The sequence below is a fragment of the Nicotiana tabacum genome, chromosome 15 (assembly GCF_000715075.1).
Source record: "Nicotiana tabacum cultivar K326 chromosome 15, ASM71507v2, whole genome shotgun sequence".
Lineage (NCBI taxonomy): Eukaryota > Viridiplantae > Streptophyta > Magnoliopsida > Solanales > Solanaceae > Nicotiana > Nicotiana tabacum.
This window is the reverse complement of record NC_134094.1, coordinates 40656621-40677476: the sequence shown is the minus strand read 5'-3', so window position 1 is coordinate 40677476 and position 20856 is coordinate 40656621. Positions and strand designations below refer to the sequence as shown.

The following is a 20856-nucleotide window of genomic DNA, read 5'->3' as shown; positions in this document are numbered from 1 at the left end:
TTCTGATTATTTAGGAATTAGGCGTTAGAACTTAGAGATAAAGTACTGGAAGAAGTGGAAGGGTTTTTGATATTTAATATATATATATATATATATATATATATATATATATATATATTCTTAACGGGTTAACGGATAAGGTTAACGGATTATCCGTTAAGAAAATTGAATAATCCGCCCCCAAACCGATAAGCCGTTAATAAAAAAACTTTAATCCGTTCCCCGTCCGTTAAACCGTTAACCCGATACCAATAAGCCATTAAGCTTCGGTTTCGGTTCGATTTTGAACACCGTAATGGCAACAAGTAATTACATAAATTCTCTCTCTCTTCACGTGCTCATCATGTGACTCTCGGCCCTGCTTTTTCCTCTTCCCTTTCCTCTTCTCACCTTTCTAGCTCACTTCACCAATCATTAGCTCTTTAATCACCTCTCCATTCATCCAAAGTTTGCCTTTCAAAATACATAGCTATATATATATATATATATATATATATATATATATATATATATATAGTGAGAGAGAGAGTGTTAGTTGTCTATGCAAGCAGGTATAAATGGGCTGTTTACAGTCCAAAACTGCCAATATTAAGTCCACCATCGAACAACCTCCTAAAGAAATAGATCTTGGTATTATTTTTTATCTCTCTATTTCTAGTCAATGTATTACATTTGTCCGTAGGATTTAAGTTATTTACATTGACAGTGTAGTGAATTTTTTATGTGAAATTTAAACTGTTATAGGAGTTTTTATTCTAAGTTACTACCAATCAGTGCTTTTTATATGACCTTGTGTAAGTAAATACAGTCACTACATATATACATACATTCTGTTGTTGATGAAGCGAATGGGAATCAAGATAAAGTGCCAGCTTTCAAGGAATTTGGTCTTGCGGATCTCCGAGCTGCAACGAATGGGTTTAGCAGTGAATTGATAGTTTCTGAAAGTGGTGAGAAAGCACCCAATATAGTCTACAGAGGGAAGCTTCGGAGCAATCGGCTTGTTGCCATTAAGCGCTTCTCAAAGCAGTCATGGCCTCATCCTCATCAGTTTGTGGTGAACCGCTTACTCTTTTATACTTGAAGATTAGATTTTTTTTAAAAAACTTCTGTATTTTAGTAGTAGTTGTTGTTTGCTTACTTGTGACTTATTGTTAGAACTCAAAATTGCAATGTCAGCTTTGCTGTTACATCAGCTCCTAGATGGATTTATGCCCTTTAGTTTAAACTTATTGAAAATCTAATTCCTACTGGTACATCGCAGGCAGAGGCTGCTGGAGTGGGCAAGGTCAGACATAAGAGATTGGTCAATCTAATTGGTTGCTGTGCTGAGGGAGATGAAAGACTTTTGGTGGCAGAGTACATGCCTAATGATACACTCTCAAAGCATCTCTTTCACTGTATGGTTTTGCCTTATGCATTTTTTAAACATACATATGGTTGAATAGCGAGGAATCACATTTTCTACGTAGTTATAGTCTTCCAATTACCATGTGTTTCCTTCTATCTCTTGATAGATGTTCCATAACTAACATAATTGTGCTGTTCCACTCCTTAAATCTGAAGAGATCGTGCCATTCATAGTTGACCTTCCCTTGGCATTTCACTGACATTGATAAGCGCAATGGTTTAGCTGAAACTTCCCATTGAGCACCGTATTATGCTTTCACATAATTCTCTGTTGATGATGGAAGCTGAATGCGTGCTAATTCCGCCTACTCAAGCATATGCTGAATCAGCTGTTTGAATTTTGAAGTGAGGCATTTCCCTTTCAAAACCTTAATTACTTGCACACAAATTATATGTCGTACTAAGACACGAGATCAGAGGGTAGAGATATGAAGCATCTGCTTTGGCTTTGGAGATCAATCATATCACGTTGATTAGTGGCCAGCGGAATTCTTAGTCAAATTCATATTTATACTAGGCAACAAATGCTTAGCTTAGCTGTTCCGGTTGGGTCAGTGATTTTCTAAGCCATGTTTAACCAAAGCATGATTATCTCCTGACCAATTTGTTGAACACGTTAGATACATGTTGAAAATTGCTAGGTTACTGTTATTTAATGTGAACGGTATGATATGTAGCTGATTAAAAATGGAAATCCCTGTAACCAAAGGATTTGTCATTAGGAAATTACTTAATTAGTATAAGGTAGCATTAATTCATCACCTTACCTTTCAAAAAAAATAAAAAATCATCACTGAAATATTTTGTATGCTATACCTGCGCCCAAGCCGTAACATACAATCTGCTGGTGGCTCCTTGGGATCTCCTCTGTGGTGTGGCTTCTTGACTTAGGTCACACAATCATACCAAGTTGCCCGGTAATGCTGGTTTATTCACAGCACTCATAGAAAGCAACCAAACCTCATACAGACGTGACAGTTGCTGAGATAATACACGGTATTGATATTTTCTTCTCTTGGGCATTGTTGGTAATGCATAAAAAAAGGGCAGCCCGGTGCACTAAGCTCCCGCTATACGCGGGGTCCTGGAAAGGATCGAACCACAAGGGTCTATTGTACGCAGTCTTATCCTACATTTTTGCAAGAGGCTGTTTCAACAACTCGAACCCGTGACCTCCTGGTCACATGGTTTGTTGGTAATGCATAGCTTCTCATAAATACTCTCATACTCAGCAAGAAAAAGTCAGAGAAAAGTTCAGTTGCGAACCTGTGCACTCCTATTCTATTGTTGCTTCTATCACGATAGGGAATCATGTGATGTCTGAGGTTGGGTGTTCCGTTTCTCTAATGTTATAATAAAGCTGGCCAAATCTTGCGTCTTTTTTTACTGGATAGATGTGTAAGTCAAGGTTCAGAGAAGGATAAGAGTTCAAGAAAATGTGTAAAGACTAATTTCTTATTCTTGAATCCTTTTATACGCACCTAATCACCCATTTACAATGTACATAGCTATATATACGGGACACCAATGCTATATTCATCAAGAACGACCATTTATGCGTAACTACACTACAACTAGCATTTCAGGTTTCTCTATGATCATTGCATGGGTTTTGGATCTTGTGTTGCAGGGGAAAAACAGCCCTTGCCTTGGGAGATGCGAGTCAGAGTTGCATACCATATTGCACAGGTTCTGGATCATTGCAATGCTGAGAACAGAAAAATATATCATGATTTGAATGCTTACAGAGTTCTTTTTGATGAGGTATTCAAACTTCAAATATTGGAGTTCTATAATCATTTTCTGTATATAAGTGAAATAGATGTAGATAACAACCCCCCCCCCCCAAAAAAAAAAAAGGGTGAAGGGGAAGTACTAATTAGCTTGTTCTATTGTATGCTAGTCAAACCATATTTATTTTTGTCGCATATATAAGTCACATGACCTTATTATTTGTTGATCATTAGAATATTATAACGATATCAACTTTAGAAACAAATATTCGCTCGTTCTTGTTTTATATGGGGTGTTTATTTTGACAAGGATTCCAAATTTATTCTGATTATAAATTTGGTAGTGGAAGAATATAATACAATGATGGTTGAAGAAGCAGCTTGATCGGGAGTAAATCACATCAAGGTTAAAAATTTAAATAATTGGATGAATTTGAAATTTTGAATTCTTCATAGTTGTAAAAGTTGTAAATATATTGTAAACATAATGCCGGCAAATATGAAAGAGTGCTTTATGAATAGGAGTTATAGTACCGAGTTTCGAAGGCTGCGGTTGGTCCAAAGGATCGGCCCCAGACGGATTTCTCGGTCATCAAAAAAAAAATAAAAAATGAATAGGAGTTATAGTAACTATAACTTGTCATTGGTTATTCTTAAAGCTTAAAGTGACATCATTCCTTCAATAAATCAAATTATGACCATGAATTTAGCATAGAAGCTGGGAACTTAAATTGATGAAACTGGAGGATATCTTTCTAAATTCATCATCTTTTGGTTGCTTGAGAACTTCATACTGAAAAACTATGCCAGAGTGTGGTAGTGTCGTAATAATTAAATGATAATTGATCCATAGGGAACTTAGCTATGTTATTTAACATATTCTCGTACCTTGTGACTTTCCAATTTCTTTGTTTGCAAGACTAATTTTTCTTACATATCACTTGTTTCCTATCTCTCTCTCCCACATACATACACTTATCTAAACATACATTTTGTCACCTAACTCTTGCAGTTCTGCAAGTTTCACTATATCTTGTGGTTTTGAGCGGCTTGTTCTTGAATTTGCTTAATTTAATTCATATCGCAGGATGGTGACCCTCGATTATCTAGCTTTGGCCTTATGAAAAACAGTAGAGATGGAAAGAGTTATAGCACTAATCTGGCCTATACACCTCCTGAGTTTATGCGTACAGGTGCGTGCCTTTTCCTTGCAGACCACCTTCCATTAGTTACCTGCGTGAAGTAGGCGCCATTTGTAAGTTAAAACTTAAAAGTAGGATTCAGATATTTCCTTGCAGTTGTACTGTAATGATAATGCAATCACCTAATCCTTACTCTAAACTGCCAACCATTACAAAATCAGAAGACTCAAGGTGCCAAGTACTTATTTTACTTGGTTTACTTTCCTTTTGTAGCTGTGGTTACTACATCTACCTAACTTGGCAAGCACATCTAGATTATGAGTATTATCACCATGGAGATAGGGTAAGCTAATGTAGTTGTGGCTTTGACATGCATTTCTTCATTGATAAAGTACATAGACTAATATCAAGATCTTTTGATTACCTACAGTCAATCAAGTATTTGTAGGATCATCATGTTTTACTAAATTTTGAATATTTCGATCACCTAGTGAAGCTTTGCGGGCTTGGGACTAGCTATGCTTTATGAAAATGACATTAAAAGTTTCCAGATACCTACCAAAAATATGAAGACGCTTTTATAATTACGTTGGATTAACCATGTTTGGCTGCTGCCATCATAGTAATACTGCGTCCGCAGTTGTAAAGATGTGTCTGCCTCAAATTCCTTCATAGATGAAGGAGATAGACTAATATCAAGGTCTTTTGAGTAACTGTCAAGTATTTGAAGGGTTCCTCATGTTAAACTATTTTTTAAAAATATTTTTGTTGCAGAGTGGAGCTTTTCGTGCTTGGAACTAGCTATGATTTATGAAAATGACATATACAGAGTTCTTGAATAACTGCCAAAAGTAAAAAAAATTTAAAAAAAAAATTGCCTTTCATAATCAAGTAAGAAAATACATATTCTTGGGGATCTGTTTGCTAATATAATTGGTTTTTGAAGTTTGAGACTTCGACAATGATTACATGCATTGAGTCCTTGTTCTTTGCTGCTTTCTAGGAATATATTTACCACTGCCTTGTGCTTTTTAAGCTCACATCTATGTTGCTCGGACTCTCCGAAAATGTTATCGGGTGCGTGTCGGATTCTCCAAAAATAGTGTATTTTTGGAGGATCCGACACGGGTGCGGCATCATTTTGGAGAGTCCGCGCAACATAGGCTCACATAATAACTGGTTCTATTCTTGTGCACAGTCAGCTGCCGTATTTTGTATTTTAACTTTTTATATTTAATTATGGACGTTGAAATTAAGCTGTTTTATTTACCGTAGTTGAAGTGTGAAATCCTCAAGTTTCAGAAAATTGGCACCGTGCTCAGTACCAAATCTTGTTATTTTTAGGCAGGGTCATTGCGGAGAGTGTAATATACAGCTATGGGACTGTTCTGCTGGACCTTTTGAGTGGAAAACATATTCCTCCAAGCCATGTAATGGTTTTTAGCATACACGTCTCTTTTATGATTGCTGCACCAGTTGGTTAAATTTGTTTTCAGTTTATGTTAGTCGTATTCAAAATTTCATGATGTATGCCAAAAATGGATTTAATGCCTTTCCAATTTATCTATATGGGGCTCTTTGACAAAGCTGTTAAGTGAAGATGTAGGCCACTGTACTGAATTTTAAGTACCAAAATTTCAGGAGTCGGCTGTGTAGAGCATACACTAAATGTAAAACTTATTAAAAGCTAGTGTTACAACTATTTATTGAATTTTAAGGACCGAAATATCAAGTGTATACAGTCTAGAGCTTACCACCAAATGTAAAATGAGTTAAAAGTTATATGCACCGTCAGTGTAAGAAATTTTTTACACCATCCACCTTTACCTGTTGTAGCAGGTAACACTGTTTAATTCAAGATTACTAATCCCACATTTTGAGGCTTACCTTTAGATATCCTTTGCGTAACCTGATAATGTAAAAAAAATTACAGTTACAGTATATATAACTTACGCTCATGAAAAAAATGAATTTTTCCTTTATAATCAACATGGAGTTGTAACGATAATGAGTGATATCATAATAAGCAAGCTGGTCATTCTTCTCAATAGCTTAAAAGGTTCACTATCATATTGAACAAATTCACCAATTCAATAGGCAAAAATCCTTAGTATATATATTGTTAGTATGTTTGTTATGCTTAGTTAGGGATTGTGCTATTAAATATCTAACTGGTGGCCTACCATGTAATTCTTCTTCTTCTTCTTCTTCTTCTTCTTCTTCCAGGCATTAGATTTGATAAGGGGAAAGAATATGTTGTTACTAATGGATTCATCCTTGGAAGGACAATATGCCGATGAAGATGCTACTGCATTGGTTGAGCTTGCTTCGAAGTGCCTCCAGTATGAGGCTAAGGATCGGCCTGATTTCAAGTTCATTCTTAATGCTGTAGTACCTCTCCAGAAGCAAGGGGAGGTAGATTAGAAAATTTTGATCCTGATGGAACCTTTCCTATTTATGATGAATTGACCAGATTACTTATTCACATTTATATCCTAGGTTGTATCATATGTTTTAATGGGTCTAACAAAAGCTCCAGTGGTGCTTCCAACCATGCTTTCTCCTCTTGGAAAGGCTTGTGCAGGAATGGACCTTACCGCTGTTCATGATATGTTGCTTAAGACAGGTTATAAAGATGAAGAGGGTGCCGAAAATGAGGTGAGTTAATTCCTTAGCATACTACCACATATTGATGTAAAGGGAAATCAGAAATCGACAAACTAGATGGCAAGAGATGATAATTAGGGACATAATCCAAATAAAAAGGGTCTGGTTATCCTTTATTACATTGGATATGCTTCTTTTTATACATGGTTTTCTTTTCTTTCCTCAGTTTAGCCTCTTGTTTGTTTTGGAGAAGTTCTCAAGCTTAGCCGTTAATTGGAAGTACACATTTTATTATTTCTCTGAAGCAGGAGATCTGATTTTCTGGTTCTTTGTTTGTGTGATCTTTCATGAAGCTCTCATTCCAAGAGTGGACGCAGCAAGTTCAAGATATGTTAAACACCAAGAAATTTGGTGATATTGCTTTCAGGGATAAGGACTTTAAGAGTGCAATTGACTGTTATTCGAAGGTACTCTCTATTATTCTGACTAACTTAAAGAAAATGTATGTTTCTTTTTTGCTTCCAGATTCGTTTGATATTCTGTGAAGCTCAAACTGCATTCTGAAATACCTTTCATTATTTTGTAATGGCAGAATAGCCTAATCGTTTGATATCTACCTCTACTTGTTCAGTTTTGACATTCCGCTCCCAATACGTAACGAAGTTTCATCTAGACACCTCTACTCGTTCAAACGTAATATTTTAAACCCTTCTGACTATGTGTGTTCCTCAATCATTTTACTGTATTATCTATGTCAGATAAAATATTCCACGTCATTATTTTTATTCACGAAATCTATTTTTGAAAAAAAGATGGATCCTAACATTTTCTCTCACAAGCACCTTCACGCCTTTCTCTTTCTGAAAATCAGCCATCTGCCATTTGAGAACCAAAATTCATCATCTCATATTCTCTATCAACTCTAAACCAAAATCCATCATTTCTCTTTCTTAATATTTGCAACACTAAATCTGCCGGTTTTCCATAAATATACAGTGAACAAAAGTATCCAATTCAATTTGTGTAAAATTCAAGTCATAGGCGATACCTTCAGATTTTGACCCCAAAAAAGAAAAAGAAAAAAGACCATAGACTAGAACGACCCCTAAAAAATGGCCGGGAAATCCATAGCGACCCTTCCTCCATTTTTCTCTCTTTCTTACTTTCCAAAAATAATGCCAAAATCCCAACTCCTCCTCTGTACAATAGACCTTTAGACCAGTAAACAAGAACCTTCAAATTAGTGAAAAATCAAAATCACATCTCCTAAATCAAGTCACCAGAAAATTCACCATTTTTTAAATTCCCAAGTCTGTTTATTTTTTACAAAAAAATCCCTCTATTGTTGCCTATCTTCGACTTGATTTTGAGGCTAACTAGAAGAGACAAGGGCCGGGGGAAAGGGGCAGAAAGAAAAGAAAATTGGAGAGGTGGAAGAAGAGGTAGGTTGATGTGTGTTGGGGGGGGGGGGGGAAGGAGTAAAAAAATTGGGAGGGGGAAAGAACCTCGAAGAGTGAAAAATTTTGTGCAAGAATAATTTTTTTTAATTTTTTCTATTCTTTTTATTTCTTGATATTTTTAATTAGAATCACCAAATCTTACTCGCTTCTTAAAGCGTGTAATCACGCGTTTTATCCAACTCAGCAAAGAAAATGCCACATATGCTTAGTCAATGGTCAGAAGGGTTTGAAACATTAGGTTTGAACAAGTAGAGGTGTCTAGATGAAACTTCGCTAAGTATGGGGACCAGGATGTCAAAACCGAACTAGTAGAGGTGTCTATTAGACTATTCTGCCTTTTGTAATTTCTGGTTACCTATTCTATGTACTGTGATACAAGTCTTGGGTATGAATTCCCATTCCGTCAAAATTATCATTTATCATATACAATTGAAAGGCTGAAAAAAGGAAACGCGACCAAGTTCTGGTTCTCATTTAACAGTAACTGGTGTTCAAGTAGTTATATTGGGATAACTAGTTGTGTTGCAAATGCATAAGAATACTCCATATGGTGAATAGTTATGAGAATTATCCATATCCTTTCCCAGCTTGTTTCTCCATGCTTTGCCCTTGTATTCCTCACTGGAACCAGAACTATTTGCACATTGACTACTGTAGAGGAACCTTATCAGTGAAATAAGTGTACTTCCAGTTATTTAAGTGAACAGGTTTTTTATCCATATTTTTTCCTGGTGCAAAATGTGTGCTAGATATTTCCAAAGAGATAGATAGGAACCGATTAGAGTTTTCCTGCCTTTAGAGGTCGAACTTGTGTAAAGTAAGAAGTTGTTAAACAGTAATAGGCTGTTCCTGTTCACGCTAAACTATCATTGCCTTCTCATTGTATTTTGATACTTTAGGCTATGTGTAGTTCAATTTTTCATTAGATGTTCTTCATGATAACTGGACTAAACTTGTATCACCTCTACATCTTGATATTTTGATTGTTTAACTGCTACTGTTTAAACATGCTCGTACTTTTACTTTATGATGAAAGAAATGATATTTACCATGTTTCCTGCTTTTTCAACTTGGATTTTTTAATCACTTTAAATAAACAAGATTAAAAATGATCACATTCAGCTGAAGGTGTAAGTAGTGCATATAGTGGAAAAACTGAGAAGGTTGCTAGAGGTGGTTTGATCATATCCTACATGTTCTATGTAGAACTCCAGAATCCAGATGCATCGCTTTGTAGGTGTGAGACCACGGTAATTGAAGGTATTAGAAGTGGACAAGGTAGACCTAAAATCACATGGAACGAAGATATCTTGAAAAAACTATAATCTCGTGGAATCCATGCAGAGTTGGAAAAACTAGAGCATAACGAATGAAAAAAATAAGATTATAGGTGATAGCAACTAGTTGGGATGCTTACTTTAGGTCCTATATTTTTTAAGAGTCTTCTTATTTTGCTAGAGATTTGTATGCTAAGTAGAAAATATAGAGAACTTTTAATGTTAGAAAATCTAAATTGTTTAATATGGGATTGAGACGGTCTCAATGGACCAACATGGATAGCGAGGATTTATTGGGATTAAGGTATAGTAGTTGTTGTTGGTTTCCAAAATTAAAAAATTCAGGGGAAGATGTTTAAAGCCTAAATCAAAGTAATAACTAAAATAATCTAATACCCCCTCTGTTCCTTTTTATGTGGCACTTTTCCTTTTTAGTCTGTTAACAAAAGAATGGTACCTCTCTATATTTTGGAAACAATTTGACTTTAAACTTCTCATTATATCTTTAATGACAAGCTTTTATAGTATAAAAATGTTCATGGCATGTTTAAGGCCATAAGTTCCAAAAGTATTCCATTCTTTATTAGACTCTTCATGAAACACTGCCATATAGAAATGAAACAGGAGTAATAGTAGTGCTCCGGGAATCCAGGTTCTTGAATATCATGGAGACTGGTGCGCGCAATATAACTAATGACGTAAAAGGTTGACAAGATCTTCGGGCTTTCTACTTAAAATGAATAACGGAAGGAAATGCTCTATAATAGACAAGTAATTATTTCCAAACATGATGTGCTGAAAAGGAGCAAAACTTGTCCATACACTTAGCAAGTTACTCCTTTTTTACATGCTTAAATTGAAAATCTGCATCAGATGTTGTAAGATAGTGCAATAGCGAGGTGTATTTGGACAGGAAGGAATCACAGATGCTTTGATGGCTTATCAACTCCCAATTGCTCCCTGAAAGCAAAGTGTCTTAGGAATCTATATAGCTGGAGCAACCTTTCCCCTGTAAATGAGTTAATTCCCTTTCTAGATTTTATTAGCTCTTTGACTTTGGCTTGATTGCCAACCTTAGATTTTTTATGTTTTTGGTTAGCTCCCTGACCAGAACTGTATTTTTGTGTAAATGGAGCTAACCAACCTCTTTTGTACTGTTTTTGCATCTTCTTGATGCCGGTAATATAACATCTTACTTCATCTAAAAAAAAGAGTAATAATGAGGTACTTCACAATTACATGCTTAAATTGGAAATCTGCGCAACTGCAGGCAAGCTAGTGCTTAGCACATCCAAACGTCTTCTAGTAGTATGTTCTAGAGTTTTTTGCTACATTCTAGTATGTGGCAGAGATCTCAAAATCTTCATCTGCTTAACACTTTTTATGATTCCTGGGTAAAATGTACCAAATTTCTAGTACTAGAAAACCCCTAATGTATTTCTTAAAAACAAAATATCAAGTATTAGAAAGAAATGGGTCCAAATGGAGAGGAATGAGTATTATTTTTTATTTTTTTTGATAAAGGAGAGGAATGGACATCCTCACGGATTCATATAGGTGACTTCAACTAACTTGGGATTGAGGCATAGTTGTATCATATTTTAGCATGAAATATGTTATATGTTATGTATATTTTGCTCTTTTTCTCTCCTCTTCACGTCACACGACATAATTCTTCTCATGATTGACTAATGACTCCAGGGTCAATTTTCATGTTTATCAAATGCTGTTGTCCATCTGGTTTGTAACCTTTTGAGCCCTAGCTTTGGCTGGATCAAAGCTGACTTGTTTGGCTCTTTTTTTTTCCACAGTTAGTATCTATGATGCCTGTTCTTTCTGGGACTGTTTTTGTGAGGAGAGCCCTCTCGTATTTGATAAATGGCCAGCCAGAACTTGCATTGAGAGATGCTATGCAGGCTCAGGTCTGCTTGCCCGAGTGGCCTACTGCATTCTATATGCAGGCTCTTGCCCTCTCCAAACTTGGAATGGAAATTGATGCACAAGACATGTTAAACGATGGAGCGTCCTTTGAAGCAAAGAAGCAGAACAGTTGGCGCAACTGACTATCACACAAAAATATAATGCTGAATCTCTGATCCTTCTTTCAAATTGGAGCCTTGAACCACAATTTATATGGAGGTGGGGTTACATTTATTTCAACCTACCCTCTCCTGTAGCAAAGATAGTAACATACTCAAATGTAAAAAAGCAGTCATCCGGTGAAAACCCTTGTAGTTTAGTTTCCAATGAATGCCAATTGTTAGTTTTTGGAACTCATTCAGGAAGAGTGCAATTCATTATGCTGTTCAGCTGTTCAATTATTGCCGAGGTGTGTACATTTAAGGGTGCTGATTGAATATTGCATGTTGACCATGATTATGCAGATAGAGGTTCTGTTTTCTTGAAGTATTTGAGGTAAAGTAAATATGATTCGCGAAGTTATACTACATTGATGTGCATTATATAAGGGAATTTGCTCATTATGATCTAGTAATAAAATCTGTCTTGTGTCTGTTGTGTATAGAATGCAGTTGAGTTACTCATTCGCTCGTTCATAACATTGTTGTTCCCCTAACCGTTTAGTAGAACTTGCGTGTTGCTTTGCTAAGCATCTTCCTCTGGCATAGTCAGGGTGAGTTTGAGCATCTTCCTCCTCCAGCTTAGTCATTTTATTTTATTGTTTTTTTTTATCTTCATCTCTCAAATAATTTTCCTGCAAAACTAAACTTATATTTTGAGTTTTCTATTGATGCAGCACAACACCATCTAATCCAGTAATCCCGCATTTTGTCGACTCCTTGGCTACAAAATATCATCTGTTAATAGCATGGACCATGAACCTCATCTAGTATATTACGTACTAGTTAGCTCATCCAAGTTAGGATAAATAAGCATGGAATCCTTTGTATTTACCTCAAATCATAGTATTAAATTTTCTCTACTCCTACAATAGAGCTGTTGTCTAGCGTACTTTGGAGGAACTTATACATCTCTTAATCTAATATTAGAATATCGGTATTCATCCATCCATATTAGAAATTTGCAATTTTTAAGTATCCGACGAACTATAAAGCTAATTTTAAATTTTTCACATTTTGATTAAATATCTAATCTATATATTATATCATGAAGTAGGAGAAAGTTTGTGCAGTATTAAACTTTTTATCCTCACCTTCCCTTGTGTTTTTACTCTGGCTTGGTCATTTGATTAATCAATTTCCAATGTATTCCAATTACTTGCTTTGAAAATGTCCGCTGAAGTTGAAGCATATCGTAAATAAACCAAATCTCCATCCGATGGTACTAATCGTTTCTTGGGAATATGTTTATGTGTTAAAAAGTAAATCAACATTCAGTGACGTGGATGTTTGTTATAAATGAGCTTCAGGAAAAATTCTGCTTCAATATTTGCATTGGTTGGTCTTCCAGATTAACTAACTGATAATGTTGTATTTAGCACTCATAGATGTTGAGGAACGATCATAAATTGAAACATATCAAAACATTCCAACTATCGATGGACAAATGGCAGTGCAAAGAAAGGCTTAGATCTTTGCTGATTCTGTTGTATGGACCAAAGTACCGGATTAACGAGAAGAATTAACCTAAATAGATGTCCGCCCAACCGTTTAAACTTAAAATACATATATGTATAATCCATATTATAATATATGTCCAATTGGCGTACAATACTAACCAGAAAAAGAAAATAAAGAGGTATCATGTAACTTGATTTTTCGTTAGATAGACCTGAGACAGTGTTCCAAAGAACACAGTTCCATGATCAGCTACTCACTAGAAAGTAGAAATCATCAGCCTAACAATAAACTTTAACTGCACCAATAAACATCATTTCACTTCTTTTTTGTTATTAGTTACATTATGTAGCATTCTAGTTATGCAACTAAATAACCTCCACTAGGTATAAACCCCAATCTTGCTCTTGTGGGAGTGGGAAACATCAATCCGCAATTTGGTTCAAACTGCAGCTAGAAAGTCTAATCGCTGATCCTCTGGAAGCAGATTGCAGGATTACTCGGGCCTATTTCAATGATCACTATCTACCTTCAGGATCATCAGTTTCCCGTCTCATGAAATGGAATCCCATTATATATCGGTATTCACCCGTCCCAAGGCAACGAGAACAGTAGCCAAGCCCACTTCCACCACAAGTCTTGCACCTAGAAACTGTGGATTAGATTGTTGGATCCTCAATAGATCAAGTAATAACAGAGTAATAATATCATAGTATTACAATTGGCAAGAAAATGAATAAATTGATACCTCACCATTTTGGCCATTCTCCCCCTGGAAGCACTTCTAGTTGCACAAAGTTAGTTCTCCCTGTATCAAGGGAATTGTATAGGAAGTTAACTAGTGAAAAATTAATTCATCTTTTTCCTCTTAAGAGTCCTTCCCCTTTTCCACTGTTTTACCAAATTCTAAATGTTAAAGTAAACCAAAAGAAGCCTTCTTGCGTCATTATCCTTTTCTTACTTTTATTTTTCCTTTATCTCTAGTACTCCAAACTAAATCAAGTTGGATCAGACCCAACCAAGACTTCAAGCACTCAATGATAAGAAAACCATAGCTCAAAGGCAACGTTAATGCATTTCTATTTTTAGTGTCTCAAGAAATTATGCACCTGCTTTGACCGTGAGATTTAAAATAATTTCTTCTGCATGTGTGCGTGTGAGAGAGAGGTTTACCTCTGCCATGGCAATCGTAGCACTCCACTCTGCCATTCCCTCTACAGACAACACAAGGAGGATCTGGCTGCTTTCTTCTTTCTTTGCGAACATTAGACTGCAACAAAGATTTTGATCTAAGCCCAATTATGGAAGCTTAAAACATTGCTGACGTTAAAGTAAGTGTTTATTAGGCTTTTTGGGTCGATCAAACCAAACAGAGAACAAAAATCTCTTCAACACGAACTAAATCACTAACTCAATGATCATATACTACAGCTTTCAGGTTTCTTCTTTCTCAATGATATTTAAAATACCACCGCTTTGCTTAATCTGATAAAGTGATGTGAAGCTAGGGGTTATCGCTTCATCAGTGAACTCATGTGCATTAGAGAAGTTTTCGCTTCAAACGATGGTGCACGAAGTGATTCCACCAAAAAGAATCGATCCCTTCTTTAAATCTCAACTTTGAGGAGTTGGAAAATTATGGGCATTATTGTACATTGGATGTTGAAATTAGTTATTTTAATTGCAATTTAATTTTTATAGAACTAAATTCATAGATGTTTGATATTTTCTTAATTTCCCAAAAATTTTGCGCTGCACTTCAAAGAAGCATGCATTTTTCTTCTTGGACGTTTTCGCTTTTTTGCACTTTTTGCTTGTAAAAGCACTGGTCTTTCCTTAAATATGGTAGTTAGACCTTGAAATAGGTTAGTTGATGATACCTAAGCATTATTTGGTACAGAACTTAATGTATTCTTTTCTTGCTCATTGGGAACTCCCTGAACAAAAAATACTTAGAAAGAAAAAAGAAAGCTTTCCAAATAAACGTTGACGCAATTTCTGTTCTTTGACCTTAATAAGCAAGTGACTATCTCTTTTTTTTTTCCCCAGGATTATCATTTCAATCAATTTTCCAATCCTTTTTGTGACACTTCAGCAAAGAGATGCAGTCTCTGATTCTGTATCTCCATTTAAATTCTCTCCCAATTACATTATGCTTTCTGGTTAAAAATTTTTTTTTTTTTTGTATTTTTCTGTTCTTCTATTATTCAACCAATTGAGTTCCTATAAGTAATTTGTTGCATGAAACCATGATGCACAAAGTCATGTTGGATATGTATTGGATAAACTATACAGAATTTGGACTAACTCCAGCTCAACCATCAAGTGAAAAATGAATCTTAAAACTTAGAGCATCAAACAAAATCTGTTTTAAGATTCTAATGCTGAATACAGCTATAAAATTTATTCCCGTATGTCAGCCATTCAATTTCTGGAACTAAAAGAACGTATACAAACAAGTACCCCCCCCCCCCCCAGGCCCAAGACAAAAAATTTGGTCAGCACGAGAAAAAAGAAATTAAAGATAGAAATAAACCAAAAAAAGAAAAAGACAGAAAAAGGCAAATAGAGATTTAACTTGCCTCAGTTCTGACGATCCAAGATGACTTTGAAACGGAAAGGAGCGGAGGTAGCTTTGCATTTGAAGGGTGTCTACCGTTACTTGAATTTGGGGCTTCCCCTCCAATGGCGTTAATGAAACAAGTCAATCTTATCACTCCCATATCTCAGACAAATGTTCCAGATTCTATTCAAGTGATTCAGTATAAAGAATGAAATGAAATTAGATTATATTCAGTTGACACCTTCAGGTTTCAAAATATGGCATTTAAATCCCCATATGATTTGAAAAGTACAGTAGTTTCTTTTTTTAAATTATATATCGAGGTAGCGAAAATGGAAATGGGATTACAACAAGGGAAATTGAACCCTCACCAATAAAATAAAAATTAAGATAGCCAACCAACTAATAAGCTATTAAAATTCCCTGGGTACAGTAGTTTAGAATCCCTGTCTATCAGCGATCTCTAAAATCCTTTTACCTTATCGGGCTAATTAGGGTACAAGAGTTAAAATATATATATGTTTCGATATGAATTGGACACAGATTCTTCAACTTTTCTACATTAAAATTTACATATTTACAAATTCAATTCAATTTTTTAAAAAAGAACTTAAGAAAATAATACTTAATAAAACTATTTGAGTAAATAAATAATAACATGCTTTACAAACTTATATCTTAAGTGCTAGCAGCCAGACTGCAACAAGTCATTGCTTCTGTCATATGTGAAGCACATGCTGGTTTCATCCGTGGTAGGAGAATTGCTGATAACATTATACTTGACAAGAGTGGGTTGTTCTAGTGGTGAGCACCCTCCACTTCCAACCAAGAGGTTGTGAGTTCGAGTCACCCCAAGAGCAAGGTGGGGAGTTCTTGGAGGGAGGGAGCCGAGGGTCTATCGGAAATAGCCTCTCTACTGCATGGTAGGGGTAATGTCTGCGTACACACTACCCTCCCCAGACCCCACTATTGGGATTATACTGGGTTGTTATTGTTATTATACTTGCACATGAACTAGTGAAGGCATATACAAGGAAACATATATCTGCCAGATGCATGATCAAGATTGATCTCCAAAAAGCCTATGATTTAGTTGAGTGGAGCTTTTTGGAGCAGGTTCTAATGGAGTTGGGATTTTCTGTGAGATTTGTAGGATGGATAATGGAATGTGTTACCACTGTTAATTATACTATCATAGCCATTTGATCCCCCCCCTCCCCCTCCCCCCAATGCTGCTAAAGGTTTGAGATAGGGAGATCACATCTCTCCCTTTTTATTTGCCATAGTTATGGAGTACCTGAGTAGAAGGCTCAATGGGCTCAAAAAAGTAAAGGAGTTCAGATTCCACCCAAGATGTGCCAGACTAGGTATCACACACCTTAGTTATGTAGATGACCTCCTACTTTTTGCTAGAGGTGATCTACCTTTTATATCTCCCATCCATAGATGTTTTAGGCAGTTTTCTCAAGTATCAGGGATACAAGCTAATTTGGGGAAAAGCTCAGTCTATTTTGGTGGAGTCCCTCAGGTTGTGACAATGAATATTCTGCAGCATTTGGGTTTCACATTGGGGGAACTACCATTCAAATATCTAGGTATTCCACTTGCAACAAAGAAACTTTCATTGATACAGTGACAACCTTTGATAGAGAAGATAGTTGCCAAGATCTCCTCCTGGATAACAAAGAAACTTTCATATGATGGCAGAGTACAACTTGTCCAAACTATTTTCTTTGGTATACAATCATATCGGTCGCAATTGTTTGGTTTGCCTTCAAAGGTCTTAAAGATGATTGATTCATACTATAAAAGCTATATATGATTTGGAGTAAATGTGATCACAAAAAATGCTCTAGTAGCCTGGGATAGAATATGTACACCTAAATCTAGTGAGGGCCTAAATTTGATTAACCTGTATCTATGGAACAAGGCTGCTTTAGCTAAAGTTTGTTGGGACGTATCAAATAAGCAAGGTAGACTATTGATAAGGTGGATAGATGCTTGCTATATCAAAGACCAACAATTTGAAGATATGGCAATCCCTCAACAAGCAATTTGTATGGTGAGACAGATACTAAATGCCAGAACAATACTGCATCAGGTGCATCATCACCCTCACCCAAGAAATAGTATGATAGAAAGTTCTACTTGCAGCTATGGCTGTCCAACGGGACGGGACGTCCCGTCCCGTCCCGTCCCGATCCCATCCCGCGTCCCGTCCCATCCTACTTAATTTTAAACGGGATGACCCCATGTTAAACGGGACACGGGATGGGACGTGATGGCCATTTCGTCCCTTTTATCCCGTCCCATTTCGTCCCGTTTTGTCTCGTCCCGTCCCGCCCATCCCGTCCCGTCCCGTCCCGCGTCCCTTTTTTTTTTATATAATTATAGCCGTTGGGCAACAGCTATAATTGCAAAAATAGCCGTTCCCAACAGCCAAAAACGGCCATATTTGGCCCCCACTCCCACCAAAACACCCCCTACCCCCAAACTTTTAATATAATCCCTAAGTTTATTAAATTATACTTTGGCCCTATTTTCTACTATAAATACCCCAATCCTTCTTCATTTCTTCCCACAAAAATAAATTATTCTCTCTTAGATCCCTTTCATTCTATCTATATTATTCTCTCAATTTTCTCGCAATCAAGTGATAAGTTTCAAGTATTTGGACAAATATTTGGAGTAACTTTCAAGCTTCAAATTAATTTATCAAGTATTTGGAGCAATAGTTTGGGCAATTTTTTCAAGTTTCAATATTTAATCACGGTGCACTCGTTCCATCTCCTAATTTTAATATATATTTTTTGCGCATTATTTTAGTGCTTAATTTTTGTGTTTACTTTACGTGTTCTATTTTCGTATTTCATTTGTGTTTTTAATTTTTGTGTTAACTTTTTAAATTTAATTTCGTATTTAAATTATGGCACCTAAAAATGTATTTGGCGTATTTAAAAAAAATAGTAAAAAAAGTAGTAAAGGTAAAAGTAGTAGCAATCCTAATCCTAGTCCTAATCCTATCCCTTCTCCTATAATTAGAAAACATATAGATGAAATGACTCATGTTGATGAAACTTTATTTTCTCAACCCCCCGCATGTTATAATATTAATTTCGGAGAACAACTAGATCATGAAACTTTACAAAGACAATTTGGCAAGGATATTTTTATTGAGGACGAAGAAAATGAGGATGAAGAAAATGAGGAAGAAGAATTAGATGAAACACCCACTAGTCCCGCAACACAAGCTCCAACTCAGAGTCAATCTCGATCTGGAGCTTTACCCCCTGTACCTCCTGTAAGGGGTAAGCCTAAGGGTGAACATCCCAAAACATCACTTGTATGGAAATTTTTTTTAATATGATAAAGTCAATCAACGTGCTACATGTGAAATATGTAAGCAACGATTTGTGCACACCAAAAGTGGTGGGACGGGGGGTTTATCTAGGCATTTAGGTAGGGACCACAAAGCTTTATGGATACAAGCTAAAATAGAAGCCGGGCAAATACCAGATCCTAGCACTTGTACTAGCACTCCTAGTATATCTGGCGGGGGTTCTAATTTTTTACAACAACAGCTTGACCCTGCTTCTGGTACGATTTTATGCCCATATAACAAAGATAGAGATCGTGAGAACTTAGCAAAAATGGTAGTTGTATGTGGCTTACCTTTTACTTTTCCTTCTCACCCTACTTTTGTTCATTATATACAAGAAACTTATAATCCTTCTTTTCAAGATTTTTCTAAGACTACACTTAGAAATGATGTTTTTAAATTTCAAACCGAATATCTTCAGTATATTCGTTGTGTATTTTTTTACTTAGATTGTAAAGTGTCCATCACATCTGATATAGGTCGTAGTCCTAATGGTTGTGATTATTTAACTGTTACATGTCATTGGGTTGATCATCACTTGAACATGCAAAAACGTATTATTGGTTATAAATTTGTTGATTCAAAACACACTGGAGCATATATTGCAACTACTGTTCTACAAATACTTGATTTTTATGGACTCATTGATAAAGTTTTAACTATCACCTTAGATAATGCTTCTGCTAACACAACTGCAGCAACTAGTTTAAGAACTAGATTTTGTCCAATTAATCCGGTAATTTTTTATGTTAGATGTGCATGCCATATTTTTAACTTGGTTGTAAAAGATGGTATTAATTTATTTTCTGATGCTTGTAGTAAAGTACAACATGCTTGCGGCTATATTTTTCGGGCTAATAAAGCGAGTAGAATTCGTGAATTTGCTCAACAATGTGCTAGTGCTAACCTTCCATATAGAAAAGTTCCAAAAGATGTTTGTACTAGGTGGAATTCTACTTATGAAATGCTTAAAGTTGCTTATGATTATCGGGTGCCTATACAAAAGGTATTTAATATGCATAATGGTATCCCCGCTGATCAAATTGTTGATTCTGATTGAGATCAGATCAAAGAGCTTACTAAATTTTTAGAAAATTTTTATTATGCTACAAAATAATTTTCTGGTATATATTATCCTACTATTACACAAATATTATGGTATATTTGTGAAATTTCTGTTGTATTTGGTAAGTATAAAACTAATCCAACTTATGCACCGGCCATTAATGAAATGATTACAAAATTTAAAAGTATTTTTCCCCTATTTCCCAAGTTTATTTAATTTCTACTATACTTAACCCATCTTTAAAATTAAGAGGTGCAAAGGGACTTGTTCGTAAAATTTATGAGAATTTAGCAATTCAAGAAAATGAACAACCATCTCTCGAAGAATGCCAAGCAAACATATATTCTTATGTTAGATCAATATTTGATAAATATAAATCTATAGAAATAACAGGTGGTGAAACTGCTCCTTCTACTTCTAAGTCTCGAGTAGAAGTTCTATGGGAAAATATGGATGATATAACAGGTTTTGATTCCTCTATTGATGATGAACTTGATTCTTATCTTAATCAAGGATTGGAAAGTATTAAAGACGAAGAAGGCAACGAACAACTTTTGGCATGGTGGAGGGAGCATGGCAAGGCTTTTCCAACACTTTCCATAATGACCCGAGATATCCTTGCTATTCAAGCATCATCAGTAGCATCGGAGAGTGCTTTTAGCGCGGCAAGATTTCAAATCGGA

The 20856-nt window shown here is 35.7% G+C and overlaps 2 protein-coding genes across 7 annotated transcripts; one reads left to right on the top strand and one right to left on the bottom strand.

Moving 5' to 3' along the window:
• The first annotated feature begins 483 nt into the window (after positions 1-483).
• Positions 484-12659, top strand: LOC107790171 (serine/threonine-protein kinase BSK2). 3 transcript variants are annotated; one of them, XR_001648978.2, is made up of 13 exons: positions 484-630; positions 846-1057; positions 1265-1400; positions 3041-3174; positions 4231-4336; positions 5630-5715; positions 6512-6700; positions 6785-6943; positions 7246-7359; positions 11441-11768; positions 12014-12044; positions 12154-12261; positions 12385-12659. XR_001648978.2 is itself a non-coding variant. In XM_016612073.2 (10 exons), the coding sequence occupies exons 1-10, from the start codon at positions 558-560 to the stop codon at positions 11690-11692; spliced, it is 1461 nt and encodes a 486-aa protein (XP_016467559.1). In that variant the 5' UTR covers positions 484-557; the 3' UTR covers positions 11693-11947. The 3 variants fall into 3 exon arrangements, 1 of the variants encoding a protein (XP_016467559.1); XR_001648977.2 differs by lacking the exons at positions 12154-12261; positions 12385-12659 and having other exon boundaries at positions 11912-12035; XM_016612073.2 differs by lacking the exons at positions 12014-12044; positions 12154-12261; positions 12385-12659 and having other exon boundaries at positions 11441-11947.
• Positions 12660-13253: 594 nt separating this feature from the next.
• LOC107790161 (uncharacterized) lies at positions 13254-15919 on the bottom strand. 4 transcript variants are annotated; one of them, XM_075230771.1, is made up of 4 exons: positions 15748-15918; positions 14339-14435; positions 13919-13973; positions 13254-13810 (listed from the first exon to the last, which is right to left on the bottom strand). In XM_075230771.1, exons 1-4 carry the CDS (start codon positions 15886-15888, stop codon positions 13687-13689), a joined length of 417 nt encoding a protein of 138 aa, XP_075086872.1. In that variant the 5' UTR covers positions 15889-15918; the 3' UTR covers positions 13254-13686. The 4 variants fall into 4 exon arrangements, with proteins under 4 accessions (XP_075086872.1, XP_075086874.1, XP_075086873.1 ...); XM_075230773.1 differs by having other exon boundaries at positions 13914-13973; positions 15748-15917; XM_075230772.1 differs by having other exon boundaries at positions 13680-13817; positions 15748-15919.
• Positions 15920-20856: the final 4937 nt, after the last annotated feature.

Bases quoted from the DNA above. Each gene is read 5' to 3' on its own strand.
- LOC107790171 (XM_016612073.2), top strand. From the start codon at position 558: ATGGGCTGTTTACAGTCCAAAACTGCCAATATTAAGTCCACCATCGAA. The intron at 1,401-3,040 runs GTATGGTTTTGC...CTTGTGTTGCAG, and splicing joins CTCAAAGCATCTCTTTCACT to GGGAAAAACAGCCCTTGCCT. The intron at 5,716-6,511 runs GTAATGGTTTTT...TTCTTCTTCCAG, and splicing joins AACATATTCCTCCAAGCCAT to GCATTAGATTTGATAAGGGG.
- LOC107790161 (XM_075230771.1), bottom strand. From the start codon at position 15,888: ATGGGAGTGATAAGATTGACTTGTTTCATTAACGCCATTGGAGGGGAA. The intron at 14,436-15,747 runs GCAAGTTAAATC...TCTTTGTTGCAG, and splicing joins CTTGGATCGTCAGAACTGAG to TCTAATGTTCGCAAAGAAAG. The intron at 13,811-13,918 runs GTGAGGTATCAA...CACAGTTTCTAG, and splicing joins GGGGGAGAATGGCCAAAATG to GTGCAAGACTTGTGGTGGAA.